Raw genomic sequence first — 23,731 nt, 5'->3', positions numbered from 1 at the left:
CTTACTCTTTCCATGTTGTTTGAGCTCTTCCTCCCTGCCTACCTCTCTGCTCTAATTTTATATTGCACTCATCCTCCATCCTAATTGCTCCTTTCATTATATGCACAAATATGTTTTCTTTGTTGCTTCTCTTAGGAATGCAAGTTTAAATCTAGACAAATATATTATTGGCAAGAAACAGGTAGACTTGCTAAACTAAAATCTGAATTTTTTTTCCCCTTTTTCTTTTAGTTCCTGGAATAGATGGCAGTGGTTTAGCTGATGCTAGTCTCACAGATTCCTACTTTAGTACCAGCTTCATTGGCGTTAATGGATTTGGAAGTCCTGCTGAAGCAAAATATCCCATGATGCAGGTAATGTTAGCAGTAAACGGTATCAATTTGCACTAGCTCTGACAGCCATGTTACATTGTTGTGCCAAGAACTGAAAACAGTTAAGTGGCAGGAGCAACAGAAAACTAACTTGCCGTTCTACAACTGTTTTTGTACCTATCAGAGTACATTAGGCTTTCCCATTTCATCTAACGGTGAAAATAGAACAACCTTGTTCATTCCTTTGTGTTGCAATTATTTTTATTAGCACTTTTGTTTCAGGATGAAAGATCTATTCCTTTTGTTGATTTCATTTTATATTGCACCTTAAATCCTCTTGTGACTTGTGTTCAAAATATACTGCAATCTTAACTTTAACTGTCCAGGTTTCTTTTTAGGGCCCCCTTATTTGTGTCTATCACATTTGAATTGGTCTGACTAACTTTTTTCAGCCTTTTTACTCAAAACTATAAAATATTTTTAATTGAAATACATTTTAATGTCCTTAAGCCTCTGAAACCGTGTGAACTGTTAAAGTAACAATGTACTAATATCCTGACTTATGTAAACTCTCAGGTGAACATCTATCATACTCTATCTATGTGGCATTGCCCAAAGAATATAAACTAATTAAGTGACCTCCATTTGCAATGTAATTTTTTGGAATAGATTTTATTTTGTAGCAAATATAGGTGTCCATTATATGTTAACATATACAATATAACAGTCATACAATACAGTCTGTTGGAAAGGGCTGCTCATCTTACTTCAAAGCATAAGTATATGGATCTGTTAGTAAATGCAGTAATAATCTCTTAGTAAAATAAAGCACTCTAACCTCAATCCATCCTCTCTTTAAAAACCTGAGGGAAGATGGTCTGTCTGTGTGCTTGGAAAGCTGATAAATCCAGATTTTGGGTGACTGGGAGCGGCGAGTGCTTTCTCATGGAGAAAGCCCTTCCAGAAGCTTTTTCTTATTTTATATCAAGGAAACTCCTGCTCATAAGGCTCCTTTGAGGTCAAGTATGGTGCATATAAAAATAACTAGCAAAAGGTGGGAAAGAATTAGGTGTTCCCTTTCTGCCTTCTTTTTCATGTATGGTATGAAAAAGGCTCTATCGCTTATTTTAAATGGGGTTGGAGGATGCATAACTTGCTGTGTAGAATTTTTTTTTTATACTGGCAGCCATGCAGGAGATGAAAACTTGTATCTTGACCTCATATCTCAAGGTGAGTTGGCAGGGCTGGAAATTAGAAAATCATTTTCCTATCTCTGAAGAAATTTGAACTAGATAGCACTGAGTTAAACATGGAACTATGCAACATAAGTGCAAAGTTTTGCATTTTTTTGGACTCTGATCTTTAACAGCAACATTTTCCTTGTAGAATACACAACCTTTTATTATAATTTCATACTTCTTTCAGAAGCACATCATGCACTTAACTTGGGTGCCCGTGCAAATGCTGAATATTTGGTAATGTTGCTAAGGTTGTAATTAATTTTTCGCACAGTAACCCACAAAACCTTAATGTGTTGTGTGTAGTGTTTTCTTATCTGTTGGAGTCAGAATAAAGTTCCTCATGAAGATGGGGAGTCTCATTGCTGAAAACATGCTCTGTGGACATTAAGCTTACTGTTAAGAAGTGTCCTATACGTTGATATTTTCTTGGTTTTAGGGTTTGCTTTGGAAGATGTTGCACTTAATCAATAAACTGAAGTTTTTGTCTGTAAAGTACAGCTCTACCCCGATATAATGCGACCCAATATAACATGAATTTGGATAAACGTGGTAAAGCAGTGCTCCAGGGTGGCGGGGCTGCGCACTCTGGCAGATTAAAGCAGGTTCGATATAACGCAGTTTCTCCTATAATGCGGTAAGATTTTTTGGCTTCCGGGGACAGTGTTATAGGTGTATGTCTCTGGAATATATGAACACAAATGCACAAGAATTATAGGGGGAGCTACTAGCCCCACCAATTAAGGTTGCCTGACACATCTCATTATAAGAATGCATTTTCAGTTGCTTATAACTTTGTCAAATTTTAACTATTTGGGCTGCAATTTTCCATGCTGATTGTCTGCCTCAGTATGATTTCTTTTTTAAAAAGATTGCCGAAAAAATTTCATCTGTTTCTAAGAACAAGTCTACGGATATATTCTTGCAACCTTTTCTTTTAACAACTTTACTGCCCCTGCGCTTTGGAGCAGGGATTTGGAATTTGGTAGGCTGGTGGCCATTGTGTCAAGGATGCATCTCTTGCTGTCCCTGTGAAAATCTGCCCAAATTTGAGCAAGTTATAAGACTTTGAAAATCACAGTTTGCACGTGCTCAGTATAGACTTTGTTTAGATTTTAGTAGTTAAATTTCCTTAAGATTCCATCCACACTGGGCATGCTCTGGCCCAGTGCAGTGTGGGGCTTTCCCTGCATTTGCTGCTCTGGGCTGCTGCATGCTGTGCTGGGTTCAGGTTGGGTACAAGAACTGAACTCTCTCCTGTGCTCTGAAGCCCCGCCCTCTGCTGGGCCCAAGCATGGAGGAGGAAGCTGCTTGATTTGTGTACGGAGGGCACGAGAGCTGGACATGTGGGGATAGATTGAGTAGATGGGACATGGAGACTGTGATTGGAGGCTGATAGGGGAAGGAGGATAGGGACACTGGGGGCAGGGCAAGAAGGTTGAGGTGAGGCCGATCTGATGAGGAACTGGAATATGGGTGGAGAGCTGGGACTGGCTAGGCAAAGAGACTAGGACAACAGGATGATGACACTGAGATTGGAGAAGAAGCCTGGGGAGTGAGATTGGGAACATGGACTATGGCACCCGCGACTGGAAGCCAGGGGAACTGGGAATGGCTGGATAAGGTAACTGGAACTAAGACTTGCTGGGCAAGGAGGTGGATGGAAAAGCCTGAGGAAAGGAGAGGGTTGAGGAAGAGACAGGCTTGGGAAAAGGACAGATGGCAGGGGGTGGAGCAGAAGTGTCTGTGGTCACTAGAGCATGCTTTCCTCTAAACCTGGAATGGAACCCAAGACTACTAAATCTTACCATTCTTCTGCTGTCAGTGAATGTCTGTGAAGCTCACTGGCAGTGTCTCATAATCCTTTAGTGCTGGTGCACATAGAAGATGACTGCCTACTACTGCTGTCAGTCACTCTGTTAGCTCAAGTGGCAGAGGTCTGTGTGGTATCATCTAAAGGTTCCACCCCTTCCGGTGAGCCATGTGAGAGTGAGAATGATGAAACATGATGGAATTTTTTTCAGTTTGCTTTTTTTAGAACCTAGGAAATTACTTTCACTCACACACTCACTCTCACACACAAATCTGTTAAAAGAACATTAATAAGAGGGCAAAAGTCAAGCACTCACTGGTAAGGAAATACCAGAATTAAGGTTGCCTGTGCCTTAACTTAGTTCCCAGCATTGTGATACTGTTTTTAATTACCGGTACCTGGTCACAAGGTCCTGTCTCCTTCAGTGTACAGAATGGATGGCGCTCACTTAATAAGCATCTGTTCAATATTTTGTTTACTCATTCATGTTCAGTGTGTGGCCCCCAGACCTTATTTACCACACACCATTCAAACCTTGCTCTGAAAACAATTATTTGCTCATGGGCTTTTCTGTGGAGCTCATCACTGTAGCATCAGAGTGCTTCAGAAGTACTAATAAATTTACTTGCACAACACTCCTGTGGGTATTGATACCATGTTACAAGTGGCAAACTAATTTGAGAAACCTACTACTGGATTTTTCAGAGTTCTTCGCATTATATAGCACTTCATGTTCAAAGCACGCTTCCCACTGACTTCAGTTACAGCTGAGAGTGCTCAGCATTTCTGCAAATCAGACACCAGGGTCCCAAGTCAGAAAATGGAAACACACGTTTAGTGACCACCTTTGAGAAGTTTGGTTTAAATACCTTAACTACATTGTGGTAGAGGCAGTGATAGAAACCTATCCTCCATAGCAGCATTCAGTTTTCTTTACCATGAGACCATTCTTTCTTTTCCTGCAGTCTGCTGCCTCATTCATGATACACCTTTCATCTTTTGCAGCAACTGAAATGAGTACTACAGACAGCAGTCTCCTTCATTACACAGCCCTGATTCATCCCTACAGCTGGCCCATCCTGTACACTGAATGGGGCAGGGGTCTTGTGGAAAAACTAGTATGTGATCCTGTAATTAAAGATCCTGTTGTAATGCGTACATCCCAGAGGGGCACGTTAAGATTGTACAGGCAATCTAAATTCTTCTTTAAGTTCTTGCACACGTCCATTCCACATAGGTATGCACGTGTTAGTGCACTGAAGCCAGACACTTTTTCCCATAGCAGTATCCATTGGGGCAGTGCATGTGCCCTCTGCACACTTGTACTAGCCAAGGCTACAAAGGGCAGAACAGCCCTTTTCCCCCACTCCAGTTCCATCTCGTATCCTGTGGTCAGTAGTCAGCGTGTGTGAGCTTCTCACCTTTTTCGTTCTCTCTTTAGGAAAATTTTTCTAGAGGGTTTTTTAATTGTAAATAGTTACTTTAGTATAGTTGTTACAGTTTTAGTTAATGGTACTCATTTGCAAAAGATGACTTGATTTTTATCTTCTTGTTCTTTGAGCTTTTCTGTATGAGGCCATGCCTAAATTCCTGTGGGTTAAGTGCTGTTATGGCTGTAACTAATCTGTTAGTCAGAGAGCCTAACTCCTTCTGTTTAAGGTGTGTGGGAGAAGAATATGTGAGACATAAGTGCCCTCTCTGTAGAGGGGTTAAGATCAGGACTGAGAAGTTGAGGGAAGTTCAGTGTCAAGATATCCTGGTGGAAGCAGCTTTGTGCTCAGTTTTGGAACCCAGGTGCTCAGTATGCAGGAATTTGGACTGTTCCATCTTGGAACATTCTACCAGGCTTGGTGGCATCCCTGTGCTGAAGAGGTTCAGAGAGATGACACTCTTCTCTGTCTCAGTATCATGTAAACAGCAGCAGAAGTCTAGCACTTTGACCTCTTCCAGACAGAAAAAGCCCTCTTCATCTTCAAGGGGTAAGCCAGGTCTCACTAGGAACTCGCCTATATCACATTCTGGCGACGTAGAGTTGTCAACTCTGGCACCTCATGTGGTACCATCCAAGGTAGGCCTTGGATTTATTGTACACCTGCGATACCTTCATAGATACATAAAGAGTTTGTATGGTTACCCTAGCATCTGTTGTTCCTAGACCCAAAAGACTAGTTCAGTGCTCTCAGCTTAAATGATTCCTTCTTCCATGTGGCTGTTCACCAAGCCACAGGAGCTTCTTAAAACTCATAGCAGATGTTGTTATAAGCTTATGGTCCTCTCTTTGAGTTTGCACAAAGTGCATGGCAGTGGTTGCAACATATCTCAAGAAGCTAGAGGTCCAGGTGTACCCATATCTGGATGAATGGTTGTTTTTGAGATCTGTCCAGACAGCAAATAATACTGGCCATTGAGAAGATCTGGTCCGTTTTTCAGTCACTGGATCTGTTGATCAACAAGGACAGATCAGTTCTCCCTCTCCTCAGAATCAAATTCATAGGAACAGTTCTCCACTCAACCACAGCAATCACATATTTACCTCAAGCTAGAATTTCAAGTGATATGGGACCTATACAAAGACTTCAGGCATATCCTTGTACAACAGTGAGGAATTGCCTGAAACTTCTAGGTCACATGGCAGCTTGTTCTTACAAGAATCAGTATCCAGACTTCACCTCAGTCATGTGGAGAGTTTGTCTATCTACCATCCTTATCATCTGGGCATGCTGACTCAAATATTCACAAGTGTTTTGTCATCCCTGGACTGGTGGATGGACTCTGCCAGTGTATGCAGCAGTGTTTCTTTTGCCCCAACTCTGCCCTCTGTGACCGTGGTCATGGATGACTTTCAGACTCAAGTTCTCTTCCCTCACATGAATGTCTGAGAGCTTTGAGCTATCCACCTGGCTGATGACGTGTTTCTTCCCCATATCAAAGGTGGTTCTGCTCAGGTGCTCCTGGACAATACAGCTGTGATGTTCCATCTAAACATGCCTGGACGTGCCAGGTATGACCTTGTTTGCCAAGAGGCAATAAACCTTTGGTCTTTCTGAATCAGGAATGAGATTACTCTCAAAGCATCTCACTTTCCGGGGTCTCCGAACTATCTAGTGGACTATCTCAGCAGATCATTCAGCAATGATCACGAATGGTTTCTCAGTCTGAACATGGCAAAGATTTGCAGAATGCCAGGAATAAACCTATTCACCACCTGACAGAACAGGAAGAATCCCCAGTTCTGTTCAAGGGCAGGTCCCAGCCTGGGATATGTCAGATGTGTTTCTACTATCCTGGAAGGGGAAACTTCATTACACTTTTTCTCCTATCCCTATGGCATCAAGAGTTTTGAGCAGGCTCAGACAGGATGCCACCACCAGTCTTGCCAGCTAGCATAGGTTCTTGGACCTCTTGAGCCTTTCTATTCAAAATTCCATACCTCTCTCTCAGGCTTGGACATAATTTCACAGAACCATGGTCAGATGCTGCATCCCAACCTTCTCAGCCTACATCTGACTGCTGGATGTTCAGTGGGTAGCTCCCCAGGAAGTGGTCTGTTAAGTTGGAGTGCAAAATGTTCTTTTTAAATAGCAGAAAACCCTCCACCAGATATACTTACTTCAAGAAACGAAGAGGTTCTCTGTTTGGTCCCAGCAGAATGATACCTCTCTTTCACAGGCTCCTATTCATATTATTCTGGATTACCTGCTTCACCTAAAGGAAAAAGGATTCTGTCAATTAGCTGACAGAGGAACCTTCAGGTATCTCCAAGTTCTCTTCTCCTGTAGAAGGAAGATCTGTTTTTCCAATCCTATGACTGTTAGGTTCTTGAAAGGTTTGGACAGACTCTTCCCAAGTATTAGGGACCCAGTAATATGATGGGATCTGAATTTGTGGGGGTTTTTTTTTCAGTTTTAATGGAGCCCCCTCTTGAAACTATAGCTGGGTCCTCATTTTCTCCTGTCTCTCTGGCATTCTTGGTGGCTGTTACTTCTGCCAGGAGGGTAGTAAAACTTCAGGCTTTCATGGCTGACCATCCTTATATGGTGTTTTATAAAGAGAAAGTGAGTTTGTATCCACATCCCAAAAATTTCACTTAACTAGTGTTGGAACTTCATCTAAATCAGACTATATGCTCACCAATATTTTTTTTCTTCCAAAACTTCCCCCGCCCCCAATAATAAAGAAAAGAAAAATCCATACTTTGGAGGGCACAAGCCTTTTCTTGGGACAAGGACAAAGGAGTTTAGAATTTCTCCAATTATTTGTCTCCTTTGCTGACAGGATGAAGAGGCAGCCTGTCACTTGGAAGAGGATTTCTTCCTGCATCTCCTCCTGTATTTGTGCTACAATATTGCTAAGGTTCCCCTATCTCAGTGAGTTCTAGCCCATTCTACAAGACCACAAGCATTGGCTGCTTTCTTGGCTCGCGTTCCCATCAGTTGAGATTTGCAGGGCTGCGACTTGGTCATGTGTTTAGACCTTCACCACTCATTATGCTCTCTCCAAGGCCTCAAGAAATGACATTAGATTTGGGAGAATGGTGTTGCAGGCCTTGTTTAGGTAGACTCTGACACTCTTCTCTCATGTGGAACTGCTTGTGAGCCATCTAAAATGGAATGGACATGTGCAAGAATTTAAAGAAAATATGGTTACATAACTGTTTGGTAAATGTGCAACGTCTCGTAGAACATGTCCATTTCACGACTCCCCCTCCTTCCCCTCTACATGGGAGTCCCAGCAAATACTGGCTTCTGGTGTGAAGGAAATGAGGGCATCAGTGCTACTCTGCTCCTTTGCACTCTAAGCCGGCAGCATGCCCGTGCAGAGGGTGTATGTGCTGCCCGGATGGGAATCGATATGGGAAAAGTTTTCCTGCTTTGGTGCCCTGGCGTGCGCACACACCTAAAATGAAATGGACATGTGCAACACGTCTCAAAGAACAAGAATTACCAAACAGGTATGTAACTGTTTTTTCTGTCACTTCCTAACTTTTGAGGGCTCGACTTTTGCAATTTTAATGTTGTTTTAGTGTAGTGTGTGTATAATATTTAAAAATGTATTGTGGGCATGAAGGAGGGAACGCAGGAGAGAACTGGTTAATAAGGATAAATGAAGCCAGAGTAGAGGAGGGGCATGCTACTGGGATGAAGGGGTAGTTGACTGGCTGAGTGCTTGCAGAACTGATTTTAATACTGCTGAGATTTAATTTAATTGTGTATATGTTGTATGTTAGGGCACAGAGAGCCTTGGATAGGCATCTTTATTAATTTAAATCTAGATAAATAGATAACAAATTAAGGATAGAGAAGAAGGGAGAGTAGAATGGTAAATACCAAAGAAAGCAATGAGGGTGAGGCTAGTAGAAAGATCCTGTGAGGGAAGAGGGAGGAGAGGATTGGGATAAACAGCCAGATGATAGAAGGGAAAGAATGTCACAGTGAAAATCTGAGGAATGGGAGTCTAAATACCTCACTAGTATCCAGAGGCTGCAAGAGTGTGCTGTGGCTGCTGTTGCCAGCTTTTCCTCATTCTTCCCCCTCTACAGATTGGCTGCTTGCCCTTTCATCAGCACCTGACTCTCTGTGCCTTCTTTCACACTGCCTTCCCTTTAGATGAGATGTAAGTAGGGGCAGAGCTGTGCTGTTCCTTGACAGCGAAGAAACAGTAAAAGTATACTGATTTTCTGAATTATACTTACATTCCGCTTTTGTAATTTAATAGCTATATATTCAGATAACCACAGTGACTATTCTGAAAAACTTTCTTCAGTGTATGTCTTAGATTAACGTTGAAGATTTAAAAAAAAATTAAATCTGTACTTATCTAAATGAGTGTCCGCCATTCAAAAATGAGAGCCCAATAGCTTCCATTGGAGGTAGTGCTCAGAGCAAGTTGGAAGATAGTAAGAACACCATTGGTTGGACTATGCTACTACTCTCATCTGCAGTATAACGTCAACATAAGGAATTTTTCAGAAAAAGCTCAGTGTAGACAAGACCCTAGATGTTGCATGTGATGATGGATCTTGCTCTGACAATAGTTTTTCTTTTAGATTTGAACAGAGGCAACGTACTCATATCACTTAAGCAAAAAGAACAGCCATCAGTTTTGGGGCTGACTTTGAACTAGTTCATTATGACCCATCAGGACCATAGCAACGGAATATTGAGTATTGAAATAGCCAGCAATGGATTAGGGATGTGTGTGGAACTGAGTGACCTCCATGTGGCATTGGGGCAGGGATTTTGTTTTTTGTTTGACTTTGGTTTCGACAGAGTTGTCTTTCTGCGCAAGCTTCTTTGTGGTGTAGAATCATGAAATGTATAGGAGTCTGAAACTGTTGTATGTGTATACAGTGATTCAAATCCAAACCTCTCCCAGGCTAGCTGCCTAAATCTAGTTTGACAAGAATTGTTCAGTTATTCAATATTTTCTCTTATGTTCCCGTTTGTAGAGTCTCAGCATGTGTTAGGGTAAGTTTTCTGTAAGTGAGTTTTCTGATAAAAGGAACCAAAGGGAGTGACCAAGTAGCCCAACTCTTAATCCAGAAACAGTTTAGTCTTTAATAAAGACCACGTGCATGTCCATGCACAATACCAAGTCCAAGAAATAGTGCATATGGCTGTAGTACAGATCTTTTGAATGGGCATTGATCTGAGATGATCAGTTGTCCAGAGTGTTTAAACCAAGGCTGCTAAATTGTGGACTTAAATCACTTGTAAAAAGACCAGGCTTATTGATAGGTGTGAGCAACAAAGCATAGCTTTTTCAGGCAGTGAAATTCTGATTTGTCATTTTTATGCTTTAGTAAATACAAGCAACTCTTACCTTTTTAGTTTCATAGAGTTTAAGGCCACAAGAGACTATCATATTACTTAATTACTTAAACGCTTCCAAAAGCTCTGCTACAGAAGAGAAGATATTGCTACTTCATGGGCATTGATACTTCAGTCTTTCTTTCCACAACCATTTTTAGGGCTGGAGATAAGTACGGTTTTGCTCAGATACACTGTTCCCTGACTGAAATAATAGAAGTTACTACCCTGCCACTTAGATGCACTTTTATTAAGTAGTAAATTTGATTTGTAAAAAGTAGCCACTCCTTCAGTAATAGAGGGTAGCATTTAAATTTGAGAAATTAATTTTGCTCCATTGTCATCCTTGTTTTACTTCCTATCTCGTTTACCTTGGGTTTTTGTCTGCAAATCTGTTTTTTTGCCTTTGTTTGTCTCTTCCTCAACTCTACCATAGCTGAATATTCATCTATGCTCTCTCCTTTCTGCTGGGACTGAGAACAGAGTGACATTCTAGCCAGTCCCAGAAAATGGGTCACTGGGCAACTACCCAGTACTTTAGCAGCCTAATCCAGACTATAGTTAAGTAATAACTCTGTAAAAGTGTTTTGGGATATAGTTTGTATGAAAGAGAATATAAAACAGTTATTGACTTGTGAGTCAAGAAAGTAGGAAAGCTAATCTTCCTGTTACACTATTGAACAAAAAACAGACAGTGGATGAATATAACCTGTTGAAGCAAATTCGTTAGGCCTGGTGAATTACAAAGGCCTGGTCAGTTCTTCCAAATGTCACAAACTGAATATATTGAAACTTAGTATTAAGCAGGCAAAATATTTGATTCCATGTAATAAAATAGGCTCTGGTGCATACACTATGTTTATAACCCTCTAACAGCCATCCTAGCTGCTCCCCTCCCTTCCGTTCCACCCTATAACTAGAGGGATGTTAACAGATCACTTTACCTTGAATGGTCCCTTGAAATATGTGTTAACAATTTATGTTAAATAATCTGTTCCACCTTGTATTTAGCTGTGATACTCTGGCTATGTCTATGCTACAAATTACTTTGGTATAATTTGTGGTGTTCAGGTTTGTGAATAATCCATACTCCCCAAGCGACATAAATTATAATGACCTAAGCGCCAGGGTGGACAGAGCTCTGTCAGTGGGAGAGCTTCTGCCGACATAGCTATCACCTCTCACAGAGGTAGGAGTTATTAAGCCAGTGGGAGAGCTCTCTCCTGTCATCTTAGAATGTATTCACCAGAAGTGTTACAATGGCACAGCTGCATCAGTGCCCCTGTAGCTTAGACATAGCCTCTGATCCCTTTCCCAGACCTGAAGAAGAACTCTGTGTAAGCTCGAAAGCTTTTGTCTCTCACCAACAGAAGTTGGTCCAATAAAAGATATTACCTCACCCACCTTGTCTCTCTGATTTCCTGGGACCAGCTTGGGTACAACAACACTGCACAGTGAATCCTACTCTGACACTTTCAAAGCTATGAATTGCATAATGCATCAACATCTTGAACCGACTCTCTTGTGGGAGGAGGATCAATTTATTTCCATGACGAACTTAGTAAGTAATGGTTCTTGAGCTAGGCAGTCGAAATTTTAAAATGTAAATTTATTAAAAAATCTAAAAACGTGCAGGTTTTTTTTTAAAATTAAACTTTTATCCACCCCAGCAAGTGCTGTGGATGTAGATTTGACTGAATGTGACTTTATTATGACCTTGATGTTTGAGGCCTTTTAAGAGAGTAATTCTAGGAAATGCAACTAGATACACATAACTAAATGGCCTATCTTCTGGCACAGATTGACCAAATTAACTGATATAAAATGAAAAAGTAAAATGGACTTTCGAAGGACCTTAGACTGTTTCAGATACTAGCTTGAGAACCTCTTTTACACTGAGCTTATGTTTGGATAAGTAGGAAGGCATGGGGAAAGATAACTGGTTAAACTGGAACTTGGACATTACTTAAAAAGTGGTGGTGGGAAGTCTTGCCTTGTGTCTTCAGAACTTATCGCCAGACTGAAAGAAATAGAGATTGATGGGATCGTCATTGCCAAGATCACGTTTCTTTACTCGTTTGGAGATCAGTACCAATTTGCTTTTTTCCCCAAATTTCTGCGCTCTCTCTAGTAGTTTCATACAAGATTTTTTTTAAAATTTCCTTTAGTATGATGGGATTCTTGACATCTGTCTCATGTAACTTGTTCTGGCTTTTTTCCTGATCCCTTTGTCTGCTTGTTCACACAGAGGGTACAGATGATATCTTGCATTCTATTGAGTTTCAGCAAAGCCAGGGTGCACCTCATATGGCTTACACAGGTAGATGCTTAATCAATCAGCCTTGAGGCATACCGCTGGCCTAATTCCATTAGGAGAGATGAATCTAAAGGAGATGCCAAAGTGGCGATTGATCCAGAAATTCAGCCATTAGTGGGGCTCATCTGTTGTGCACTTCAAGAAGGAAGTCAGTATTATTTTGTTACTTACCAGAAGACTGGTATGGCTGTTGTGTTCAGTTCATACCCAATTCCAAGAACTAAGATGCTGAAACTAACCAGTTGAATTAGGTGGCAGAAAAGGATTGATCAAGCCAAGGCGTGGTACCAGGTACCACATTGCATACACTATCAAACAAAAATCTGGCTCTTTCTACAGCATTGGATATTATAAATCCCATTTCTACACCTAAAGTAATTTATGGTGGAAGGAATTGTACTTTAGACACTAGAATTATATACACTAGCTAAGACAGAATTAGAAGGATCATCTAATATAGGAAAAGGTGATATTTCTCAACTTGCTAAAAGCAATTTTGAGTGAAGCTGAAAAGTGTTAAGTAGGGATGTCTGAAGTGTTACATTACTGGTCAAGTATCAGAGGGGTAGCCGTGTTGGTCTGGATCTGTAAAAGCAGCAAAGAATCCTGTGGCACCTTATAGACTAACAGACGTTTTGCAGCATGAGCTTTCATGGGTGAATACCCACTTCTTCGGATGCATCTTCTTGCATCCGAAGAAGTGGATATTCACCCATGAAAGCTCATGCTGCAAAACATCTGTTAGTCTATAAGGTGCCACAGGATTCTTTGCTGCTATTACTGGTCAGATTTTCTCTATCTGTGTCCTTGTAATGTTGCTTTTGAGGTGGAGGTAAGACAGGTGTCATGTTACGTTTTCTGTATTTGGGAAATAAGTTAACTCTTAGTCCAAAGCCTGCAAAGTTTGCCTGATATTGTGGTGATAAATACATTTTATCAATTCATTACGGACGTTAGTCTATGGTAAGCAGTTGGCTGTCACTGATTAATAACCCTTTATTGTGAGTTGGGCTTCAGCAATATGATATACCCACAGAATCAAAATCATTGCCAGCAGCTTGTTTAATCAAAGGTCTTGGAAGAGGTGGTGACACTGGTAGGCCAGATGCCAGCTCATGCCAAGGTCTCCATGCCTCAATTGAATTCTGGCAAATACTTAACTGAAATCAGCCTGGTTCACCTGTGTATTAGTATTAGGTAATATTAATAATAGGTCTTAGAATTATAAGAATGTGTTCAGAGGTTAGACTGTGTTTGAATGCTTGTGAGTTGCTGCATGCATTAGGCCTTGTCTACACTTGCAAGTTAGTGCTTTAAATCAGCACTGGGCTCCATAACTCCTGAGGTGTCCACACTGGCAAGGCACTTAGAGTGCCTGGACTCTGCAGCTGGAGCGCTCCTGGTAATCCACCGCCACGAGAAGCATAGAGCTGCACCCGGGCTGGAACGCTGAGGTGTCAGTGTAGATGATGTCTTGCATTACTGCACTGTGATTGGCCTCCAGAAATGTCCCATAATCCCTTGAAGTCAAGTGGACACTCTGATCATTGTTTTGAACTTGGCTCCAGGCATGAGGAAATCCCCTTTCAAAGCTCCTTTCTGAGGGCACACATGCTTATCTGCTCCAGGACACAAAGCAAGCCATTACTGTGGAATGTTCCTGCTGCAGAGGCAGGCATTTGTGCTCCTCTGTGGCGGGGTGGGGGGGTGGGGGGTCACAGCTGATGTCAGTTTCCCCCTGGTGCTGTCTGAACTTACAAGATAGCATGCTGACAGTCTGTGACCCCCAAAATAGTGTCTCCCCCCACATGCACACAACACACTCCCCAATCCCTCATTTGAAAAGCAGCTGGCAATCTAGTAGGATGCCCATGGAACAATGGGATTGGGAAACCTGCATCATGTGATGCTGTGCCTGCCCCATTAGGCATTGCAAACCTTTTTCAAAGCATGCTGCAGCCACTTGCACACTGGGATAGCTACCACAATGCACTGCTCTCTGTGGCATTCCAAGAGCTGCTAATGTGGACATGCTCCACAGTCACAAGGAGCACAGTGTGAGAACACAGCAGCACTTTCCCTGCTGCTGTCTGAGGGCTGGTTTAATTCCCGGTGCTCTACATCTGCAAGTGTAGATGTAGCCTCACTTATAACATCTGTATCCCATATTGTAAAGTAATATTTAAGTAGGTGTATCTTAAGCTTCTTTCTCTCTCCTGTCTGGTGATTTACACAGTGACTTTAACTAGTGCAAAATGCTGGTCTCCAGCAGAAGGTGTTATGTCCTGTCTGTCAAAGAAGGTCCATTGACACCAGATGGACTAGAGTAGAACATTAAAGAGGACAAAAGATTGTTGTTTACTCTTCTCTCTCCTCCCTCCACTCCCCAATAAAGATGAGTCTTGCAAGTGAATTCCTCCCATCAGCTGAATCTGCAGCTTCAAAGGAGAAGGGGGGAAGGGAATAAAAGCCCCTAACAAGGAAGAACTGTATCTCATTTGCTGCTTGGACTATTGGGGCAAGATTTCTAGGTGTAAACAAGGGATCCCCAGCTGCTTAGCCTGGGTTTGCCCTAAAGGACAGCTAGAGCTTGCTTATTATAGAAGCTTCTGTTGCCCTTTGAAACATAAGACTGTAACTTGTTTGTGTATATTTGCTTTAACCTTGTAAATGATTCTTTTGGTTTCTCTTTCTATTTAATAAATCTTTAGATAGTTGATTATAGGATTGGCTACAAGCCTTGTTTCTGGTGCGAGATCTAAAGTGCAGTTGACCTGATGAGTGACTGGTCTGTTGGGATGGGGAATAACCTGAATATTGCTGTGTTTCATGATGTAAGGGACAGTCTATGACAAAGGCAGGCTTATCTGTGTGGCAAGACAGAGAGGGGACTGGATGTGATTCCATGTTAGGGCTGTTATAGTGCCTGAGGAGTTTACACTTGATATTTGGTTGGTGAAATCTAAGTATAGAAGTCACAACCAATTTGGGGTTTGTGCCTCTTCCCCGAGGTGGGTACTCATACTCTTGAACCACTGCAGGACAGCTTGACAGAGGTTATGTGGGTATGTGTGTGGAGATCCATAGGGATGGAGTGGAGGAAGGGGTAGTAACATAATAGGTCCCATGACAACAGAATGTTTGATGCCGTAGCATCTCAACAGAATGCAGTAGGTGGAATTGAGTGAGATTAGCATGGCAACTGACTGAGCTCATTGAGAGGGTCACATCTAAAGTTGCTATCTGGTAATGTGCCTAAATGGTTTTACTAAGTACTCTATAATTTAGTGTTTGTTTTGTCCTTTCTTTTTATGGTATCATACGCATAAGTTAGTTGTAAAAACTTGTCTTACAGTAGAACTTCAGAGTTACGAGCACCAGAGTTACGAACTGACCAGTCAGCCACACACCTCATTTGGAACTGGAAGTACGCAGTCAGGCAGCAGCCAGAGTACCCCCACCCCCACCACAGAAGCAACCAAACAGATACCGTATAGTATCGTGTTAAACCTAAACTACTAAAAAAGGGAAAGCAGCATTTTTCCTCATAGTAAAATGTCAAAGCTGTATTAAATCAATGTTCAGTTGTAAACTTTTGAAAGAACAACCATAACATTTTGTTCAGTTACGAACATTTCAGAGTTACCAACAACATCCATTCCTGAGGTGTTTGTAACTCTGAGGTCCTACTGTACTTATTTTACAAAACCTGCTTCCATTCTTCTTTAATATAACTCAAGCATTTGTATGTTTTTGGTGAAATGAGTATTAAAGTTCTGCAGGGACTTCTAATTTCAGTTGTTTTATGGAAAGTGGTGAGAATCTTGTCACCTTGCAGATGTATTTCTAACAACAGTACAGGGAGGCGGCAGCTCTCAAAATGCCATTTGTTTTCCCTTCGTTTTAGGCCCTACTCTGAAAATATTGACCTATGTGGCCAAAGAGCTGAGTTGGGGTGAAGTTCTTGCTTAGCAAGATTCCTGCCCTTACTGCACACCAGCGGGGTTCAGCCTGATAATAGTTGAAAGAGTTGAAGAGAACCATTGCTGGCCTTTCAACGTGTTGCACAGCTACAGGAATCGTATCGTTTTCCTGAAAGCCCCACTGTGCTTGGTAATTCTCTGGGTTCCGTCATTCAAAAGATGCCACCAAATGCTATACTAATTTGACAGCTCTCCACAGGGGAAGAGTCTCGTATGATGATAGTGGCATAGAATATGGAGAGGAGGAGTTGTCCTGGGAGTGCAGCATTAAGGAATCTTCAAGTAATAAAAGCTACAGCCTTCTCTAACATTTTGAGAAACTATAGGAAAAAGGAGAACCGTAGGTGCAATAGGGCTTCCTAAACTATAAGTAGTTGATGTAGATAATGCTGTTTATAATATACAATTGTTTTGTGCTGTGTGGTTTTCATTAGAGTTGTTTTCTCTCATTTGCTCAACGTTTTTTGTTCACTACCAATCAGAATCTGTGTAGAGCAATTTATTAGATTGGAAATAAGCACGTATCCTCTTCTTACCCTGAGACAATTGCCATCAGGATGTTAATCTTCTAATTAGTATTAATAAAGTCTTTAACATTAGCTCAGATGTCTTCAGCCTTAATAGCTTTATTTTATTCATGCAATTTTGTTTTTCATTTTTTGCAGAGGATGACAAATAGCAGCAGTTCCCCTAGCCTTCTCAATGACAGTGCCAAGCAGTATGCAGGCCATGGTAAGAACTTTTAAAGAAATATGTTTAAAGGTATGTTCAAAAGCTATCCCTATGGAAAAAAATAGTTTCAAGGGAGTTAGTCCTCCCTTTAATCTGATTTTGAGGTGATAGGACTTTTTGTTGTGCAATTTTTTTTATTACTGTATATTCCAAACCAAATTACTAGTGAACTTTCTAACTCTCAGCTTGCCTTTCATTTTAAAGGGAAAAACTTATAAGTTTGTCTTACTGCTCAGTTATATCAAGCAAAATACTTATTTGGATGTCTACTATAAAGCCCCGATAGTTAGCTTTAGAAACTGTTTATATAGCATCAATACAGTAATCCTTTTTTAATGCTTCTTACTAAAAAAAGTTGTTTGAAAAAGTGAAATGGAATTACATATGTAATTTTTTTAATTTTTAAATTTTAGATATGTGCATACACATTCACACATTTTTGTTTTATTTACGAACTGAAGTAAGTTTATCACCTCATGTTTTTCACTTTTTTCCCTGCAGCCAAAGTAGAACAGGCTATTTGATATGAAATTCCTGGTAACAGAGGACAGGAACATGGCACTAACAGAAATCTAATTAATTTTGGATCTTGAGTTCTGTGGCATATGCCCAATAACTTGGAGCTTGGAATTTAAAATTTCTACACAGCATGTTTTAAGTAATACCTTGTCCCTTTCCCACTTTCCTGTTTCATATTACTTGGGAACATCCCTTCCATCCATACACAAAATGGCTATATTTTGTAGGCCTATCTTTGTGTTATGAAGCTGCTAATGCATATTATTGGTTATGTCAATGACTGGAAGATCCCAAGTTGTTTGAAATGCTGTCTGTTAAGGAAAATATTTTTAACTTGAGCAATTTTAATGTTTAACTCCGGTGAGAGAATACTGAACCTCGCAATAGTCTTTTTAGTTACTTCTTAGAATATAACACTTCAGATTTCCTCACATCTTCTTAGTCATATCTCAATATTTAACAACTTTAAGAATTGGCTCCCACTTCCATTTGGCAAAAACATGCATTTAAATATGGCCCTCCTCTGAAAGGGATTACAAAAGTGGTGTTGTGGAACTCTGTGTTTGTGTTAGATTCCATAGCAAATTCACTTGTCAGTTTACAGGTGTTTTTATTTTACTTATCTTAATGATTAGTCATAAGAACAACCATACTGCGTCAGACCAATGGTCCATCTAACCCAGTATCCTGTCTTCTGTGGCCAATGCCAGGTGCCCCAGAGGGAATGAACAGAACAGGGAATCAAGTGACCCATCCCCTGTTGCTAATTCTCAGCTTCTGGCAAAGAGCGGCTAGGGACACCATCCCTGCCCATCCTGGCTAATAGCCACTGAAGGACCTACCCTCTGAGTTTATCTAGCTCTTTTTTGAACCCTGTTATAGTCTTGGCCTTAACAACATCCTCTGGCAAGGAGTTCCACAGGTTGACTCTGCATTGTGTGAAGAAATATTTCCTTTTGTTCATTTTAAACCCGCTGCCTATTAATTTCACTTGGTGACCCCTACTTATTGTGTTATGAGAAGAAGTAACACTACCTTATTTACTTTCTCCACACCAGTCATGATTTTATAGACCTCAAACATATCCCCTGTTACTCATCTCTTTTCCAAGCTGAAAAGTCCCAGTTTTCTTCATCTCTCATCATATGGAAGTCGTTCCATACCCCTAATAATTTTTGTTGCCCTTTTTTGAGACTTTTCCAATTCCAGTATATATTTTTTTGAGATGGGACGACCATATCTGTATGCAGTATTCAAGATGTGAGGGTACCATGGACTTATTCTGCAAATGCAACCTGAGATTTGAAAGTCAGATGGCTGTTTCCTCCTTGTACTTCATTTCTAGTAATAATTATTTTACAGAACATGTTTTGTCCTGAGTGTTACTTCTACGCTCCCATTGAAAACAATTGATTGTTCAAGACAGTGGAGTTTTGCTGGTGTAAATGAGATTAAGTTTTATCTGTAAAATATCCACTATTGGTGGCAATGCATGAGGAGGGGAAAAAACAGACTGACTTTTGGTTTGCTAGACTGGCTGTGTAAATTTAACAGACTTGATAAGAAATTATTGAGAAGGAACTGCAAATATCTCTTTGAGGCACATTTCAGAATAGAACTGCACTTTGAAAGCATACTGACCATGGTCAAAGAGATTTGTGTTTACAGAAAACGTTTTTAAACATTAGTGTGTTAGCAGATGTCATCCACCAGGCAATTAGAAGACATCCATATTTTTAATCTATGCTTAATCTGGAGTTTCCTTTTTAAATGGTGACTGTAGTGATTGAGTTCCAGATTATGATACTTATGACCTGGAGGTGAAGTGTAAGGACAGGGAGAAATAATAATTTACTTGTAAAATCCTCATCTTGACTGCCTCTGGGTCCTGATTAAATGTCTAAATAAAAAGTTGGCAAAACAGATAACATCCATAACCTTTGTAGAATTAAGTGGTATGGAGTACAGCATGTAATTATTTAAACTGGCAATGGGTAACTTTTAAAATTCTGCTAAAGTGCTATTTTAATTGTGTACCCATGCACAATCTGATGAACTGCTATGCTTTTAGCAGTTATGACTTTAAAATTAGCTTTAATTTTGGATGATTAAGAAACCCTTTTTTTGCCTTTTTTCCAGTTACATTTAAAATTATTTGAAGTTTATTTTTTTAAATAGTTTGTGCTGATAAAATATAGTAGTAATGATGTTTCTAACATTCTTTTACAGACCCACTGACTTCACCGGCTTCATCCTTGTTTAATGACTTTGCTGCCCTCAGTTTATCTCAAAGGAGAAAGGTAGGCAACACCTAAACTCTAGAAGGTGGCATATCTGTAACTGACAAAAGAGGAATGGAGGGTAGAACAGAGATGACCCAAGAAATTAGATTGTTTTAAATGGGTATGGCTCTTTTGGTGTCACTTTTGTTGTTTTATATTTCATTACATAAAGAAGTTAGATGATATCTTTAAGATGTGCTATTGCAGTACAGCTTGTTGCTGCTAATATGAAATATTCCAGGCACATATTTCAGACTGCATTTATAAGAATGCTTCAAACATGAGTGTCAAGGACCTGCCCCTTGAACTTTAAAATAAATTGTTTTTATGATGCTGAGAGGAGAGGCTTGCAGGTGTTCATTCTTGTGCCCTCACAGCCTCAGGGCTCTGTGATAAGATCTTCAAATGGAGGATGGGTCCTGAACCTCCGTGATTCTTTCAGAATTCATTAGTTTGAAAAAATGTAAACATCTACAAAATTAGGAAACAGATTTTTTTCTGTAAACCAGGGTTACACTAGAGCTCCATATAGTCTGTGATCTGCAGCTGTTTGTTAGAAAGGCAACCCAACTTGTCCCAGATAGTAGTCAAAATTTACTTTCACTGACCAATTTCACATCTTTTCCCTAATATCAAGCCACCTACATGAGCATTAATTTCCCCCAAATGAGTGGTGCACTGTCTTGCAAGCACGCTACTTCAGCATGCTTGTGCTTTCTCCTGTAGCTCTAACCATGTACTGGAAGTTGTGGGTTCTTTGCATAGTTCCTGCAGGTAAGGATTGAAATGAAAACTACCATAATTGGCCCACCAAATAAGTGTTCCTTGAAATAAAATGTTGTTACAGATTGTCTATTTCCTAATATTGGATATAGTTTGGCATATGAATTGTCCTATTCCTTAATGCCAGCTGTCATGCACCAACAACTTGCTTTAAATGCTGCATATAATCTTACACTTTTCACTATTTGCTGAAAGTGGTGAGAATGAAAACGTACACACAACAATAAAAAGGACTGAATCATTATGTATAGGTATACTATAAGGCCAACTGGCTACAGTGCTATATATTGTTTAATTGACCTACCTATAATTAATCTCATTTGTCCAGGTTGGTAATGTAATGTTTCAAATACAAAGCAAAACTTGAAATTGTTATAAGTTCCTAGCTTGTTCCTGTTTTTCCACGAACAATCAGAGCTCTAAACCCATAGTCACAAAAATGGTGTCTTCGACAGAAAGAGTGGCTTATGCAAATTGACTCATAATTCACTTTTACAACTAATTTAGCACTTCTGTTAATTGGAATACAAAATAGAAACCTCTGAAATGTTACTAATTGATTATACATTGTAGCTTCTACTTTTTAATGCAGAAGAAAGTTATCCTCTGACTTCAGACTGCAGAGAATACAAATGCAGAGGGCTATGGATTTGTTTTCTAAATACTGTTAATATTCTGTAATACATATTTTCATATTATTGGGGTTTGTGTAGCATACAGTTCATGTCAACAGGTCATTTGTAAGGTGAATTGCAGAGCTTTTGACAGTTTGAAATACATTGATTTGGGATACTAAATGGTTTTTGTAGACCATATGCACTTACAATTTGAACACAGCTATTTGAAAAACATCTGTTTACTTGACAAGAACCCAAGTTTAGGGTTTTGTTTTGTCTTGTCCTGAAAGAGCTTGAAAATAGTTGTCTAAAACTAGCATTTCCTGCATTATCACTGACTTGGAAGACAAATATAACACCCTGAATGGGGCCTTGGTAAGTGAGTAAAGGAGAAATTGCTCTTCAGATATTTTGTTTAAAAGTTAGCAATTTGGAATCTTAAAATACTCAGCTATTTATAAAAGCTTTGCAGCTTACCTCTCCAAAAGGGAGATGTCTCAATAGTATTGAATTCATAAAGGTTTCTATGAAATATTTATTAAATAGCTGACTTCGACAAGGAAATTCAGAGTTTATTCCATCTGAAAAAATCTTATTGTGCCTAGATATTGCTGATCATATGATCCTATCAGAGTCCTCAGAACAGTGGGTGATCCTATACTACTTATGAGCTGCAATACTTGGTCACAGCAAAGTAAGTTAAGGATGGACTTGGTAACCTTAACTATGAATTTCCTTGCTTTTTGTGTAGGCAGACAGTGTTTGGAAATAATAGGTTTGTGTGCTTGGGGCTATTTGAGGTGCTTATAATAATGGGGTTAAAAACATTAAATGTTTTTAAATAGCTGTAATCAGACAGCTATAGATTGGCTTTAAAAAATTAACCCAACTTCTTAATTTTACATTAACATTCTAAAAATTACCTTCAAATGGCCTTTGATAAACACTTACTTGGAACTGTAAAATCTTTCCTTTCACCAATCAAGTAATTATTAGAATGCTGCACTACAATTTTAAGTTACAGTAAATCTAAGAATACAAATTTAAGAAATTTTACAGAATACTGAAAAAAGAAAAAATTCAAATTTGCTGAACACTTATGTGGGTGCAGTCTATGTGGAGGTTTGGACAACCCTAAACCTCTTTGAATGTCATAACCCTAAATGCAATTAGGTAGCTACTTGAAAATTTCTTATAGCAAATCCAGTTTTCTCTTACAAACTACAGTACACAAATAACAAATTTGTGGTGCATGATAACAAGAGCCAGGATATTCAATATTAGATTAACACTCTGTCCTTAACTTAATGCTGTTGTACCTCTTTTGTTGTCTTCCAAAATGCATAATACCATTTGCTAAGGATGGAGTGTCATCCTGAACTTGGATTCCTTGGAGTTTTACATTTTGTCTCAACATTAATGTATTGAAATACTTTCTTTTTAGAAAGATTATATTTTAAATTAGCATAAATTTATTATTTATCTCAGCCTGGAAAAGCTCTTTGGATTTATTCTGGTTCCTTTGGTAATTTGTTTTGATAGCTCATAAAATATGTATGGTATAATTTATTGTAATCACTGATGCTAAGGGGATGGCACTTTTATAAGTTTAAAGAAAAACACATAGTGACATTTTTGTGTAAACTGGTTCTGAGACTGTTACCACCAATCCAGACTTATGGTTACCACTTATCCTCACGAGTCAGCCTGGAAGGTCAGCACGTTTGTTGCTTTTTAAAATTTATTTGTTCATACCTTCAAACCCATTGGAACTGAACTGTCCTCAATGGTTTCCAATAATTTTCTTGGTTTTATTTCCATTTTTGAATGGTTCTTGATCTGAGTCAGAACTAGAGATCTCTATGGGTACATCTACATTGTGCTAAAAGATCTGCGACATGGCTGTGGCTGGCCCAGGTCAGCTGACTTGGGTTTGCGGGGCTATAAAATTGCAATGTAGAGACCCTGCAAGGGTGTTGGGTGTCAGAGCCCAGGCTCCAGCCCAAGCTCAAAATGTCTACGTTGTGGTTTTTAGCCCCATAGTCTGAGCCCTGCCAACTCAAATCAGTTGACCTGAGCTCTGAGACTCAGTGCTGTGGGTTTTTTGTTGCTGTGTAGATATACCCTGCAGTAGTGATAATTGTTGATGTGACGACAACTGTTGGTACAGTGGTTGGAATGAGTGAACCATCCTGTGATTCCATTTGGCCATGTTTTTGGGATGTTTCAGTGCTGCTTGTACTAGTCTCTCTACATATACCACAAGCTGTATAACAAGAGTTCTAGTCCTTCAGAATGTCTCTTCACTGGCCCTGGATAACTAGAAG

The 23,731-nt window shown here is 39.8% G+C and overlaps 1 protein-coding gene across 8 annotated transcripts in view; it reads left to right on the top strand.

The window, feature by feature from the left end:
* PAN3 (poly(A) specific ribonuclease subunit PAN3) overlaps positions 1 to 23,731 on the top strand; it is a 114,457-nt gene that overhangs the window by 13,542 nt on the left and 77,184 nt on the right. For 5 of the 8 annotated variants that reach the window (XM_045016868.1, XM_045016849.1, XM_045016839.1 and 2 more), the window contains exons 2-4: positions 232 to 353; positions 17,137 to 17,203; positions 19,952 to 20,022. In XM_045016868.1, the coding sequence (XP_044872803.1) occupies positions 232 to 353; positions 17,137 to 17,203; positions 19,952 to 20,022 (260 nt within the window). Of the gene's footprint in view, positions 1 to 231; positions 354 to 15,680; positions 15,735 to 17,136; positions 17,234 to 19,951; positions 20,023 to 23,731 lie in introns of those variants that run through there. The other 3 variants (XM_045016893.1, XM_045016886.1, XM_045016876.1) reach the window with 3 other exon arrangements.

The sequence above is a fragment of the Mauremys mutica genome, chromosome 1 (genome assembly GCF_020497125.1).
Source record: "Mauremys mutica isolate MM-2020 ecotype Southern chromosome 1, ASM2049712v1, whole genome shotgun sequence".
Taxonomy (NCBI): Eukaryota; Metazoa; Chordata; order Testudines; family Geoemydidae; genus Mauremys; species Mauremys mutica.
The sequence above is the reverse complement of the archived record's forward strand: the minus strand, read 5'-3'. Positions and strand labels throughout refer to the sequence as shown.